General features: G+C 31.0%; 1 protein-coding gene and 1 long non-coding RNA gene across 2 annotated transcripts; one reads left to right on the forward strand and one right to left on the reverse strand.

The window, feature by feature from the left end:
• The first annotated feature begins 880 nt into the window (after positions 1-880).
• On the forward strand, positions 881-8,214 carry LOC107902373 (uncharacterized). Its single transcript, XR_005914244.1, has 5 exons — positions 881-1,391; positions 3,392-3,467; positions 5,107-5,188; positions 6,974-7,345; positions 7,421-8,214. It is a non-coding gene; the product is annotated as an uncharacterized lncRNA (long non-coding RNA).
• A 420-nt stretch (positions 8,215-8,634) lies between these two features.
• On the reverse strand, positions 8,635-12,496 carry LOC107903951 (putative receptor-like protein kinase At4g00960). Its single transcript, XM_016830181.2, has 6 exons — positions 12,225-12,496; positions 11,989-12,128; positions 11,207-11,417; positions 10,068-10,302; positions 9,792-9,942; positions 8,635-9,182 (listed from the first exon to the last, which is right to left on the reverse strand). The coding sequence occupies exons 1-6, from the start codon at positions 12,286-12,288 to the stop codon at positions 8,769-8,771; spliced, it is 1,215 nt and encodes a 404-aa protein (XP_016685670.1). The 5' UTR covers positions 12,289-12,496; the 3' UTR covers positions 8,635-8,768.
• Positions 12,497-15,915: the final 3,419 nt, after the last annotated feature.

The following is a 15,915-nucleotide window of genomic DNA, read 5'->3' on the forward strand; positions in this document are numbered from 1 at the left end:
CTTTATTTCTTAGGGTCTATAATTGTACCCTTTTTTTTGTTTTGTTTCGTATTAGTGTGGGATTATTTGCTACTTGGTAACCCATTCAATCTTTTGTTACATTATAAAAAAAATAATACAAATGTGTGTTTAAAAATAAAATAAAATAAATAAAGTAATATATAGAAATATATGCAATTGATGGAGGCTATAACGTGTCAATAATAAAACAAAAATGTATAAGAATATTAAAATGAAATTTTGATTGAGTAGTAAATTTAAGGGTTTTCTAACTCAATTGACATGAGTTCAAATATTATCATATACATATTTTTATTACTTTAAAAAAAAGAATAAAATACTCTCGAATATTATAATTTATTTTAAATGCGAATAGACATTAAAGTAATTTTCCTAATTGAGTTAAAATTCGGTCAATAAGTCACACCAATTCAATAAAAACTTTATAAATAGTATGCATAACATATTTTATTATTTTATAATTTGAGGAAAAAAATTATATAAAATAATTTTTTATAATTTCAGATTTTTATAATAAAAATATTTAATTGTATATTTATATTAAATTTTTACCTTTTTCATTTAACTTGCAAAAAAAAAACCTTCAAAACATAATAAAATAATTTTTACATTTTTTACAAATAATAATATCGTTAAAAAAAACAATTGGGACTTACTGGCATATACTGTTACAACAATGTGAATTAAAACACAAAAAAAAGAAAATCTTTCAATTATTTTTCATTTTCTTACGAATAAAACAATGATTTTTTCCCCAAAAAAATTTTCATCTTAACAAATTTCTAATCCATGCTTTAGCCTAACCAATCCCAATTAACATTTACATACTAGTAAACAGAAAAGGAATGAAGAGTTTACATCTGATGCAAGGATAATGTATATATCTACAAAATGCCAATGAACCAGATGATGCCACTTCATTAAAAGTTTTGGAAGTAAATCCACCTAACTTCATTAATAAAATGGCATAATTTGGTTCGTAGACATTGTATATATTCATATATTATCGGTGTACCACTCAATCTTTTGTTTGGTTCGGTGTATTGGCCTAATATGAGTCTAATACATTACGGACGTAACCCCCAAAATTCACCGATTTCTATTCCCTTCCTTTTGGTCAGTTTAGGTCCTGCTTTAGTTTTATGCCCTGTTTTACCCTCCCGATTCACGCTTCTGTTTTACTCAAAATCCACCGTCTTCTGTTTCTTCCTTCTAGCTTTCTTCTCCACTCTCCTCGCCGTATTCTCCTTCTCTTTTTTACCTCTCTTTGGTGTCACAACTGGACTTAGAACACCGATCAGAAAGCACCCTCCATATCACGTTTTCCGTTCCTCTCCATCGGTGAAACTGTGTTGTGTCCATTGGAACTGGTAAAGAAGATACAACTTAATTATTATTGAACATACATATCTCAAGATTCTTTTGTGTTTAAGCTGTCTTGCAATACAAATTTTGCAGTGACATATATGTTTGATGATTCGATGTCTGAATTTCCATGCAAAAAGAAAACATTTTTGTTTGCTAAGAAATCGACAAAAAAATGGGGTTTCTACAGATTTGCTCTCTCTCTCTCTCTAATATTTTTTCAACAAGTTAACTAAATATAGAAATTGAGTTTTGTCCACGCAAAAAACCTGCTAATATTGTGGATTGGGTTCTGCAAGTTATTAACTTTGACTTATAATTTGTTTTTGTTTGAATTTATGGAATTTTAATGGAGCAATAACTTTGGATTGTTTTCTAACCTTGCAATGACCACATTTTGTTTTAGAAGGGGTTTCTGTTTGAAATTAAAATGAGAAACTGGATTTGGGTATTTCAATTTTTATCACATCATGTTAAATTTGAAGTTTTCTTTTTCTATTTTCTTTTTGATTTCTGTAATATTCTTTTGTGTCGATTTGATTGTTTGGCTGTAATGTGGTTTAGCAGAAGATTAAAAGGTTGAATTTCATCTTCTGATTAATAGACACAGGGTTGACAATTAAAGTGAGGCATCATGTTGTTTGTTATGGTCTCTTTAAAGTTATCCAAGCTTTTACCTAAAACAATGCAAGAAGATGAATTTCATACTAGTGATAATTGGAATAGATTCTGTTTTGCATCAATTAGGTATATTTTGTACAGTTAAATTACGAATCCTCGATTAGTATGTGGAATTTAAGGATAAGGGCAGAAAATGAAGTCGATATAGTATACATGTTCCATAGGATAAGGGTGGATCGTTTCCGTTTTCCTTTGTATACATGAATAAGTTACTCCATAAGTTTCGATTGCATGATACATTCTGTTTCTACCATTGTCGAAGCACAAATCTCTAACCTTTGAAACTAAAGTATGTAGTTTGTTTCTCAGTCCAACTTAGTGCTAATGCATTTTCAAAGATACCATGGTTTGAATTAAACTTTTTAGTTCCATTATTTGCTCACCTATTCCTTGTCTCGTTGAAGCAGTCCCCTAATACTAAAGTTAATTATTGAAAATTAGCATATGTGATCTCATATTCTTTACCAGGAAATATAGGTTTGATTGAAAATTACAAAGCTTTATCATGGAGCTTATATTCCACGTACTGAGTTTTCACTCCTAGCTTGTTGCTTGAGGAATTTTAGTTCAGGTATTAGTCACAGATATTATGAAATGTTACACATCACATATATGATCTTGTTTGTGGTTGAAACTTTAATAGCAATAGAAATTACTGATAAGATAAGATATTATAATTGCACCAGCTGAGCTGCTGCTTTTATGTTATTATGAAGGCACTAGGCCATGTTGCTTGACCATGTCCAAATCATTTTGGCAACCTGAACAATCGAATGGATCTTCGATAGCTGCTTCAACTGGTATTATACTTTGGGTGGAATTGCAATAAAAATTTTATTGCTGCTGTAGTAGTTTGTATTGATGATCTTTTTCCAGTTTCATGTTGTCCCTGAACTCTTCTCAAGTCATAGTAGCGGTAGGAAGGATCAATCACCTAACCTTGTCACCAACAAGGTGGCAAACATAAGATTCTGATAGATAGGACGACCAAAAATGTTAAAATGAATTGAATGCAGCAACGGAGAATCCAAGGCATAGACAGTCATTGATGATATTCTAATGAAATGTCATCTATGACTTGGTAGTCTAATGCCTTCTTGTTTTTGTCTGGTTTCAGCGTTGTGGGCATAACAATTGTGGCTTCAGGCCTTGCAAAATTTGAGATTCAGGCCTATCTAAATCATGTGCGATTGATTTTAATACTAGTTGAATGCTTAGAAGTGTAAATTATTTTGTATATTAGCACCCTTGTTAAATTTCTTGCGCCTGGTGTATCTAAGCACTGTTGTTCCAGTAAATTGATGTTCTATGTGGAATTTTGTAGGTATTGGACTGTTAGCTACCGATTTGCTCTAGACATAAATCGTTGGCAAGCTGAAGCTCTAGTTGCAATTCAAAAGGTTTGGTAACTTATCCAATCTTCTAAACTAAAGAAAAATTGTAAGACTTCAAAATCAAATACAAAGAAACACAGTAAAACACATACATGCTGGTTTTTTGCATAGAGTTTTAATTTTTTTTGGAAATTATAAGTAGAGAGTTTAATTTTTTTAAAAATTTTAATTAGATTCTCAAATTAAATGTCATGTCGAGTTATTGAAGTCTGGTGTAAATTAAAAGTTAATTATTGGTTTTGACATAAAATAAATTTAGGTAATATTTGAGAATATTACAGATCAACTGACGATTTTCTTTTTTTGGTCTTTTAGCTATTTATTTTCTATTTGGTAAAGTAAATAAGAATTTGTGCTTACAACTATTTTTTTTAATTTTAGCTACTTGAATCATTATAATTTGGGTAAGTGTTAAAACAATCATCAACTGTTCGAGGGAGAGAATTCACACTAGAAGTACAATTGTGAGATTACAACACTCGAGAGTTTGAATGGACATAAATGTTCCATTGTATTATGAGTTTAGTAGTAGATTCTAGAAAGATTTGATATTGAATTGCATAAGCAATTGCTGTTATTGTTCTTGGATTTGTTCATACATTTTTGTCTCACAATTTATGCCAACAAGTATATACAACAAGTCTATTTAACAAGTCCTTCCAAACACATTTTTAATTGGTATTAAAGCCTAATAACAAAAGCTTTTGGTGTGATTTTCTATTTGGTGAGTTAAAATGAATTTTATGAAGGAAGGTAGCTCAACTTCAAAACTACTTCTTTTGGACAGAATAAACTATGCCTATTGGAAGATTGAGATGTGAACATTCATCAAGTCTATTGATAAAAGAGCTTGAAAATCATCTATTTAACTAGATGAGAGCCTCCTAAAACAACAAGCTTATATGGGTCACATATTGTAAAATCAAAAGCACAATGTATCACTAAAGAGGATAAGATTGTAAACTTGACATTCATACGAAATTATAGGATTTCTTGCACTAGTGATTACTTAGATGGGGCGTTAGATATAATACAATGAATAAATTGTAAGGTGATTAAAATTGAAGGAATAAATTAGAAACATTTTATTAAAAATAAAACTAATTAAATGTGTATATTCATATACAACGCATTACTTAAAAATATTTTTAATTAATTCAAATTAAAAATATTATTTTAATAATATTACATATATATCGACTTTTGAACCATTATAAATTAAACCCAATCCAATCATGAGTAAATAAAATAAAAATTGGATCATTAGATATAATCAAGTAAACAACTTGATTAAAAAACAAATATTCAATATATTAAAATTGGATCATTAGATTTAATCAAGTAAACAACTTGATTAAAAAACAAATATTCATTGTTATTATGATTGAAAGTGCTTTTAAAATTTGTTTAAAGAAAAATGTGGTTTGTTAATGTTAAATTTGTAACATTGTTGTCAAAAAATATGGTTAAATGTTAAAATGTTCTTCTTAGAGATGATAATGGAAAGTAAAAGATAGTTAGGTTACATGAGATTTAAATAATTTAATACAATGATACACAAGATATAAATTGCAAAGATAATTTTAATTTCTATTTTTTGCTTCGTTAATATTCTAAATTTGTATTGTTCATTTTTCTTTGATAGTGTGATATTGCTTCCTATTGAAGCGGCTTGTTTGATTGCTTCCTCCACCCACAGTTGACCGTCTTCTTTTCACACAATCACTGTAAGTTCTTTGGCAATTAAATTATTTAATTTAATTTTACTGTTATTGAAATTATGATTGGAGAAATGTGACCCTTTTACTACGATTTGACAATATGGAACACATAAAATCTTGTAGTAATGGCTCGTCTGCCTTTAATTGCACAAAGTGTGAGGCGTAAAAGAATTGGTATTGCATTAACAATATGGTTGGAAATCTGTAGAATTTCGATTTGGTTCTTATTTACAATGGGTGCCAGCCTTAGCCTACATACTTATAGACCAAGGATTAGGTCCTATACCTTAGATTTTTATGCAAAAAGGGATTATGTGAAAAGGCTTGTATATGCTAGTGACGAGACCTGTATTGAACAAGTTAGGATGAATAGAACTACCTTTTTTAAACTATGTGAGATGTTAGAATCGTTAGGGGGATTGAAGTCGTCAAGAAACATGCTTGTTGATGAGCAAGTGGCAATGTTTTTACATATCATCTCCCATCACTTGAAAAATCGAGTTATCAAGCATCACTTTAGTAGGTCCGGGGGAAACTGTTAGCAGATCATTTCATAGTGTTTTAAATGTTGTCATACGCCTACAAGATATGTTATTTAAAAAGCCAGAGCCAATTACAGCTAATTCTTCAGACACAAGGTGGAAATGGTTTAAGGTATTGGACTGAGTTTTATATATAGCTTGTACATAATTTAGTTGATTTAGATTTAAATTTAGTATCCTAACTCAAGGTTTTATAACATGTGATATAGAATTGCTTAGGTGCTCTTGATGGGAACTCACATCAAGATTAGGGTTCCACCAGTTGATAAACTTAGATATCGAACGCGAAAAGGTGACATAGCAACAAATATGCTAGGTGTTTGTACACCTGATATGCAATTTGTTTATGTTCTTCCTGGTTGAGAAGGTTCTGTTACTGATGGACGGGTTCTTCGAGATGCCATTAGTAGGAGACATGGACTAAAAGTTCCTCATGGTAAAGTGGATTGTTGTAGGACTTTGAATTATTCATTAAGATCAAACTTTTTGTGTTGAATTAATCATTTAAAATTTTTTTTATATGTTGTTATTATCTAGTTGATGCTGGATACACAAATTGTGAGGGATTTCTTGACCTTTTAGAGGACAACGATATCATTTGAACGAGTGACGTCAGAGTTATCAGTCAAGTTCTTCGCAAGATTTTTTTAATATGAAACATACCTCAGCACGTAATGTTATTGAAAGATGCTTTGGGTTATTAAAACTTAGATGGGGAATACTTAGGAGTCCATCATTCTATCCTGTAAGAGTGCACAATAGAATCATTATTGCATGTTGTTTGCTACATAATCTTATTCGAACACATATGAGTATTGATCCTATTGAAGCGGATGTGGGAGAAGGATTACCTAGTAATGTGGTAGATGACGATGAACCGAATATCGTAAATATTCATCCATCGAATGCTTGAGCTACTTGGAGGATGGAACTAGCCAACCAAATGTTCAATGAATGGCAAGCATCTAGAAATTAGTTAGGTTTAGGGACAAAATGAGTTTGAGTTAATTTGTTTATGTAAATTACTGTATCTAGTTTGTGAAACTTTGGTGGTGTTTGAATTGATTTTTCTATTGTACTAAACTTGTTGAATTATAATTTAATTTCTTTTCATTCAACATGTGTTATAATTTTATACAGTGTTGAGCTTTTGATTCATGATATTGAACTTAATTATAATTTTATAAAGTGTTCACATTTTGATTCATGATATTAATAGTAATTAATATAATTTATTTTTTTTCTTAAGATAATTATGTCAGGTGTTTCAGCTTCAAATGTTTCTTCTCAAGCTTCTCGAGGAACCAAAAAGAAATGGGTTCCAGAAGAAGATGCAGCATTAGTTTCCTGCATGGTGGACTTGCACAATGTTGGGACATTTAATGCTGATATCGGGTTCAAAGTCGGTTATTTAAATGAGTTGGAAAAAATGCTAGAAAAGGCTTTACCCAATGCAATGTTGAAGGCTAGACCTAATATTGAATCGAGGATTAGGTTACTAAAAAGGGAGTGGTCAATTGTGTATGACATGCTTAATAGCCAAAACAATAGCAGTTTTGGTTGGGACGAGCATAGGCAGCTCGTTGTTGCTGAAGATGCGGTTTGAGACTCTTATTTAAAGGTAAGAATTATTTCAAGTCTTTATTATCTTATTTTTACCAAACTTATAACTAATATGATTTCCTTATTTTTTTAGAGTCATAAAGAAGTTGCTCAATTCAGACATCGTACTTTCCCTTACTATGACCACCTTACTGCCATATACGCAAGAGATCGAGTGACTGGGAAAGATGCTCAAACAGCCACTGATGTTCTTAAAGAAATAAATGCTCAGGGTGAACCTACTACAGATATGAATGATGAAAAAAACAAATTCTATGACTGCGAAGCTGACGTCTCTTTGGATGACATGGATGTTTCTGCTACGGAGTCGCGACGAGATACAACCCAATGGGGTTCCTCATCTTCAAAGAAGAGAAAGAAGAATTCTAATACAGGTGATAATATTTCTTCTTCATTTAATGAGGCTGCCACTTTATTGGCAGAAAACATGCGGGCCATTGACGAACAAATCAATAGGAGTATTGTCTCCGATGTGGTAGTTCAACAAAAGTCAGAAGAATTCCAGATCATCCAATAAAAAGCTACAAATTTATATTCAATCTTATGTGAAATAGAAGGTTTAACAGTGAATGAGCGGTATCGAGCATTGAGTAAAATTCCAAATCATCCAACTCAAATGCTTGTTTTCTTTACCTTCTGATGTGCGGTTGGAATAGATCAGAAAATTTTTTGCTGACCATTAAACTTCTTATTTCTGTTGGTGATATTTTCGTAACTTTTTCTGTTTGTAATATTTGGGATGGTATGTCATTACAATCTTCTAACTTTTTTATGTTCTAAAACTGTATAACATATGGATTATGACATAGAATTTCATGAATTTCATTTAACATTTTGTTAATATATGAAAATTATGTTTATGCAAAATATAATTCTCAAATTATTTATTACTGCTAATATTTTTTATTGTAGAATAATTAAATTATTTGTTCCACTAATGATATTTTAACAAATTAAAATATGTATTGCAGTTTAAAAATAATAAAGTAGATTATAAATTATATTTAATAATAATTATTTTAAATTATATTTTATAGTATTATATATTATGATTTTAGTAAATTCATATATTTTATTAAATTATATATTTGTATTAAACTATATTTAATAATAATTATATTAAAATATGATTAAATTATTTATTATTTATATTAATAAGCTTATTAAAATTTAATAACAATAACAATAATCATCTACCTAAAAAAAATTCTGCTAAGGATATTCTAGTCATTTTAGTTTTTTTCCTTATGCTATTACATCTCTATTCTATTCAACCAAACACAAGAATACCATTACGCCTCTATTCCATTCCATTCAACCAAACAAAAGAATTACCTATTACGTCTCTATTCCATTACACATCTATTCATTCCATTACAGCGAGCCAAACGTGCTCTAAATATACAAAAATGTCCAAAAAACTAACTCTTCATGGGGCGCTTCCCAAGGGGGTCAGATTTTGAGGAGCTTGCAAGAGTTGATGCTGAAGCAAATGCAGATGCAGATGCAGTATTAGTATTAATATTAAAGGTTGATTTAGAAGTATGAGAATCTGAAAAACCAGAAGCTCCAGCAGTCGATGAGGATCCAGGACGAGGGCCTGATCTCCTGTATCGGTTACCCGCAATTCCAGGTCTCATTGGCTCATCTAGATGTCCAGGTTTCTTTGACAGCATAATAACAACCCGGTGCATGTCAGGTCGTGACTTGGGATCGCTTTGCACACATAGTAACCCTATTTGGATGCAGCAACTTACTTGCTCCGGGGGTGCTGATGGCACTATGGCAGCATCCATAATCTCCAAGCCCTTCCCTTTTTTGTAAAGCTTGTATGCCTGCAAAATTGACAACCAAACAAGTGCCGGTTACAAAACCTTTCTTCCAAATCCTTGAATGTTTGAATAATTTTCACCATTAAATGTGAAGATGATTAACATGATTCCTATGAACCTTCCCATGCATGCCAGGACCCATAATGTATTGACTCAGTGCTTTTGACCGAGTCCATCTCATGCAAGTGGTATGGTCCTAACTGAGACCAAATCAATAGGATATAAAAGTAAAGTAAGGTATCATGGAATTTCCAGTCAGATATCACAAAATGTTCAGTCCCCAGATAATGATTTTCGCCTTTGTGGAGAGTCCACAGGACAGCAGATATGTAATAAGGCAGAGCAAGAACTATGCTAAGGTATAAATGCCAGATGACATTAGACAGAAAGACTAATAATAGCACAGGACATGTGATCTCGTACAAGCTGCAAACATTCAAAAACATGAATGTCATGAATTACCAAAAGTTATCTTAGTTAAATGAATGATTCCATCTATTGGCTGAACATAAGTGCATTCGTTTTTCAAGTTTATCTATATATTTGGAGAGTTGGATAAAAGAAAATGAAGACTTGAAGCAACAAAAGATTAGATCATAATCTAGTTCTTACCCAATCAAGTAGATTTTGAGCATCCACATTTAAATTGAAGGATGAGTTTTTCTGGCCACTGATCAGCTCCAGAACCAAAACTCCGAAACTGAACACATCTGCCTTCACTGATAGTTGTCCATGCATGACATACTCCGGTGCCATATATCCACTGTTTCCAAACAATAAAATACAAATAACTTTGTTATATCGACACCTTATGACATTACCACAAAATCAGAAGCATGTAGATCTCATCATATTATCAATTAAGAGGATGCATGTGAGACAACGTACTTAGTACCAGCTACACGGGTGTTGACATTTGATTCACCCTCGGGAAAGAGACGAGCCATACCAAAATCAGCAATTTTAGGGACCCATTTATCATCAAGTAAAATATTGCTTGCCTTGATATCCCGATGAATGATGCGATTGTGTGAGTCTTCGTGGAGGTAAAGCAAACCTCGTGCGATGCCTGTAATTATTTCATACCTTCGCTTCCAGTCAAGCTCCACGTTTCTATTCGATTCTACGGAGGGAAAAAATCTTATTCATCATTATTATTACTAAAACCTGGAATTTTTCATTAAAAAGATCTTTTGGCTAGATGATAAATAATCTCATATTCGATGATCAGTTTCAAGCACAATCTTGAACTTAAATTTCGAAGAACGAGTCTAGCAGAACATCCCTTGAATCACAATATCTAAAGATCATTTACAGCAATACTCATGCATGTCGCCAAAGATGGTTACACCATCTGTGTAAAACTCATATGATTCACGATGAGCTCAGTTGAATCAACTATTACAATTAAATACATACTAGATATCAGCAAGGGAACGAACCAATGGTAAGAAACTTTTACTCTGGCTTGTAGATAGCAAGTTGAGTCCTGGAATGGCAGTGATGCAGTTAACGACAGATCAGTTATTAGTCAAAGCTTTCACTCAGCCTACTGCTAATTTCTCATAATCCAAGACCCTTTCAAACTGTAATTTTAACATTTTTCAAAATATAAACGCATCAAGGTTAGCACAACATAAGTTGTAATTTTCCACTCTTATTCAGAATTCTCCTCCTCATAAAAATAAGGGTTAGTTCTCTTTAGAGAACAAAGGTTCTGCCTTGTCTCTATTGCTCAATCCATTATCCTTTCAAAGCTGATCGAAATGAGTATTTGTAGTTTCTACATATATTAGTCTGTTTTGAGTTCTAAAAACCGACATCAATAACAACAGCACCACAGACACACAAAGGTGGAGATGAAACAAAAGAAACAACAAATACATAACAAAAAATGAAACCAAAGGAAAACAAACAATATAGCTTCTAGCACCGAAAGCTAAATTGTGCCAAAACTATCAGAGTTAATCCATTATAATTTATTCTGATAGCCCAAACCTGCATAAAAACAAATTATGGTAACTTACTGAAGAGAAACTTGTCAAGACTCTGATTAGCGACATACTCATACACCAAAAGCTTTTCGTTGCCATGTATGCAGTAGCCCAACAGATTCACAACATTGCGGTGCTGTACACGTGCTAGCAACTTAGCCTCGTTCTCAAATTCCTTTTTCCCCTGATTCGAGTATTGAGATAGCTTCTTCACTGCAATTTCCCTTCCATCATCTAACTTACCCTACAAATTAAAGAACAGCCATCAAGTACAGATAAGTTCCTCACACTTAAGCTCAATTAACTAAAAACATCAGCATTTTGAAACCTGAAAACTACTTGACAGCAACATGATTTTAAGCTTGGTTTAAGATGGAATTACTGGAAAAGTAAGGCAGGCTTAATGAATTAACTACAGTTCTAGCTTCTTGTGCGGCTTCAATTAAAATTTTCTATGCTTTGCCTCCTCATTAATAGCTAAGACAAACAGCTTAATGGTTTGATTAGCTTCTTGAGTTATTAGGACAAACAGTTCACTCTAAATCAAAGCTAATAGTGAAAAATGGAAATCTCAAGCTATGTTACTTAGACTCTTCATTTTTCCTTAAGTAAATGAAAAATTATCAAAAACGAAGCCTGTCCCATTGTATCAAATATACTTCAATGCAAACAGTATGTATGACAATCCATTGTATCACATTCTATAAATTCAAACAAGAATTATTTTCTAGCCAATGGGGAAAAAATTAAATAAATAAGGTTCAACAAAAGTTTCCTTTATTTTCTAGCCAGCCAAACAATAATTAGGATCTTACCCTATAAACAGGTCCAAAACCCCCTTCACCGAGCTTGTGGTGAGGGTGGAAATCTTTTGTAGCAGCAACTAAAGTCTCGAAAAGGAAGTTCTTTTGTTCTTTTTGAGCTATTTTCTCCAAATCCTCTTCATTTTCCCCACCTGAAACACACACCAAATAACACACAAATCATCAATCGTGTAGAGAAAAGATCAAACTTTTCACATAAAAACTGGGCTCCCCCCCCCCCATTTTACCATTGCTTGAGTTGGACCTGAAAGGTTTGATTAGATTTTGAAAGAAATTCTTGGTTTTGAACATGGGGTCTTGAAAAGTAGACCATGAAATGAAAATGGAATGAGAAGAAGTAATGAATTGTTGGGAGGTTGAAGAAAAAGAGGAAGGATTCAGAGATATTAATGAGAAATTTGATGTTTTTCCTGGATATGATGTGGGCGGAAAACAAAGATACGGCAGTGATTGAGCGTGTTGACAATTTGGTTGACATTTCACACTTCCATTTCTCTAGATATTGGATTTGGTCTTATTTTCTATAAAATTAAGGGTGGGTTTGGATGGTCGATTGGGTGTGGTGCGGTAAGTTTAGCTTATTTTTTGTCTTATGCTATAGTATTGTTATAGTATTTAATCTCACCACCATTGCTGTTTTTACACTAATTGCAAATAAATACACCATCCATCCAAACTCACCCTAAATTTTTAGTTTATTGTTAAGTTTGTGGAATAAAGAAATGACTCAAATTTTAGATTTGTATCTTGTAATTTCATTAAATTTTGTTTTGAGTTCATTTGAAATTATTAGTTATTATATATAAGCAATTCAAAATTTTGGGATATTTATTATCCAGAATTTTAAAGGTGAAATAAATCAAATAAAATAAATCTAAATACCATCTTAAAAATGCAAAAATTTAATTAAGTCCATGTATTAAATTGGGACCCAATTAAGCCTTTGTTGTTAATTAAAACAATCAGATAGTGACACACGATAATTTTTGGCTTAATCTAATAATTTTCTCATAAAAATATTTAAAAATATATAAAAAATTATTAAAATTATAAAAACTTATAAATATTATATATAAATAATTTTCTAAAACTTATATCAAATTTTATACTTTTTAGTATTAATATTTTTATAATTTTTTTAATCATTTTCATGAGAAAAATATTAGATTAAACTAGAAGCTGCAACGTGTTGCTATTTGATTGGATTGTTTTGTTAGTTTATTTTAACGATGAATAAAAGAAATTGGAATTAATTGATTATTTAAATTAAGTGGGAATTTAATAGTTTAATTATTTTTTTGAGGTATAATTGTTAAAATTAAATAAGGTTGTCCTGGGAAGCAAAGGAAAAGAGAGAGTTTTGGTGGTTAAGCAATTGACATCTGTTGGGTTGAAACTTGAAAATTAAAATGGAAGTTGACGTTTGAGTCATGGTGTGTGTTGATAACAAAAAGATATACTACCATTTATAAACCCTTATTTTAACATCCAATTTTATGTTACTTATTAATATTAAATTTTACGCTCTAAATATTTTTTTTGGGTTTTTTATTTTACCATCCCAAAATTAATTATAAAAATAACACATATAGTAAATTATTTACTAGGATGATACGTTTTTAATAGCCAAAATGTCATGCATCATTAGTCTCAAAAGTCATCTCATCATTTTCCAATTATTTCATGTGAAAAAATAATTATTTGTAAAGTGGTGTTGTCATTTTGTCAAGCAAAACAAAAAATTGTTTGTGTTTTCTTTAAATATTGTACAATATGGAAAAAAATACAAAAATCTAATGCATCGACAGCACTGTTCAATTTTTTTTTTAAAAAGCTGGAGTAAAATAAAAGATTTGGCATGTGAGAAAAAAGATTTAAAGAAATGGCTGGGTAGCGGTTTTAAAATACAATTTTTGGTGCCGCTATCATATCAGGCAACGTGATTTGGCTCACTAGCGCACAACCCCAACATGTCACTTTTTTTAATAAAAAAAATTAAACCGATTCTGCCAATGGGTGAAGCGATACCACTTAAATTTTTTTTTGTATTTCTTCAATATTGTACTGTATTTAAAGAAAATACGAATGATTTTTGGTTTTACCTGTCAAATTGGTAGCACTACTTTAAAAATATTTTTTTAAGAAATGATGAGTGACTTTTGAGGCTAGTGCTGCTTAACACGTTAGCCACTGTTGAAAACATACCATTTTGATAAATAATTTACAAGATGTCCCATTTTCGTAATTAATTTTTTGTTTTTGGGTATTACTCAGGTAAAAACCCAATATTTTTGAAATCCGTTTTGAAATAATTTCTCCTTGAGTTTGTTCTGTTGGTGGTGGTAAGTAGAGGTGTCCATGGGCCAGGCTCAAGAAAAAATTTTGGCCTGCCTCCTAGTCCGGGCCCGGCCCGAAATATGGTCCTAAGATTTTGTCCAGGCCCGAGCCGGAGAAAAAATATGAGGCCTGAGCCCGGCCCGTTTTTAATTAAAATTAAAATTAAAATTATTTTTTTAATAAAATTAAAATTAATTGTTAGTAAAATTATCAAATTATTAATTGTTAATTGTATTAATTGTTGTAACAAAATCTAACATTTGATTAGTAAAATTATCAAATTATTAATTGTATTAATTGTATTAATTGTTAATTGAATTAATTGTATTAATTGTTGTAACAAAATCTAACATTTGATTAGTAAAATAAACTTGATGTTTTATTATTATTTTGTATTAATTGTTGTAACAAAATCTAACATTTGATTAGTAAAACAAACTTGATGTTTTATTATTATTATTTTGTAACAAACTTGATTGTATTAATTGTTAGTAAGTTGAGTGGGTCTCTTTCTTTTAACTGGAGTTATCTATTATTAAACTCATACAATACATGGATTTATTTATTCCATTTCTATTTCTATTTTGATATTTCCTGGCCAATAAGCAAATCTGTTCTATTTCTTATTTATACATAAATTAGTTGGAAAATAAAAAAAAAACTTAAAATAAAAAACTATTATAATTTAAAAATAAGGAAATGAAAGTAAATGAAACTTAAAATAAAAAACTATTAGTTGGATAAATTAGTTGGCCAATAAGGAAATGAAAGTAAATGAAACTTAAATAAAAAACTATTATATTTAAAATATATATTTAATATATTTTTGGGCCAGGTCGGGCCGGGCCCGGGCTAAAAAAATTTGCCCGAGGTCTGGCCCGTTTTCTAAACGGACCTCAATTTTTGCCCAAGCCCATATTTTGGGCCTATATTTTTACCCGAACCCTTACATATTTCGGGCGGGCCGTCGGCCGTAGACAGGTCTAGTAGTAAGTGAATAGGCTGATGGAGACATATTTTTGGGGTGAATAAGAAAGAGGGTCTTGCAGTATATCGTGTTGTCTAGGCAGTTAGTCGGGCAGGTCAAACTGAACTCAGTCCTGGAGTAGCTACGGGTTTTGCTTTTGGGTAAATAATTGTATCCATTAGTTTCAAAAACAAAACAACTATATAATTTTAAATATTGAATATTGATGTCAGTTTTTCCTTCAAATTATAATATTTCGAAACTAAAATTTTAATTTTATATACATTAAATTTTGCTATTGTGGATTTAATTTATCAACTTTAATTTGAGTTCTTGTAATTCTTTACTTGATAAATTTAGTCCCTATAGTTAATTTGAAAATTTCAATCTTGACTAAAGTCGTAGCAACTAAATGTATCTGGTTAAGTTATACTATTAATCATGTATCATGCATAAAGTCGTAGATTTAGTCTAGTTTCTCCAATTTGATCATTCATTGTCCCTTTACTTTAAAAAATTTAAAATTTTGAACTTGACACAAATGGCCGTCGTTAAATCTATTAATTGGATTTTTAAATAAGTAATATGTGAAAAATAAGTTCACATGAAATTAA

The sequence above is a fragment of the Gossypium hirsutum genome, chromosome D05 (assembly GCF_007990345.1).
Source record: "Gossypium hirsutum isolate 1008001.06 chromosome D05, Gossypium_hirsutum_v2.1, whole genome shotgun sequence".
Lineage (NCBI taxonomy): Eukaryota > Viridiplantae > Streptophyta > Magnoliopsida > Malvales > Malvaceae > Gossypium > Gossypium hirsutum.

Excerpts from the sequence above, each read along its gene's own strand:
- LOC107903951 (XM_016830181.2), bottom strand. The coding sequence starts at position 12,288 with ATGTTCAAAACCAAGAATTTCTTTCAAAATCTAATCAAACCTTTCAGG. Across the intron at positions 10,303-11,206 it reads TCTTGACAAGTTTCTCTTCA|AATCGAATAGAAACGTGGAG; the intron begins GTAAGTTACCAT and ends TTCCCTCCGTAG. Across the intron at positions 9,183-9,791 it reads CTCAAAATCTACTTGATTGG|GCATACAAGCTTTACAAAAA; the intron begins GTAAGAACTAGA and ends TCAATTTTGCAG.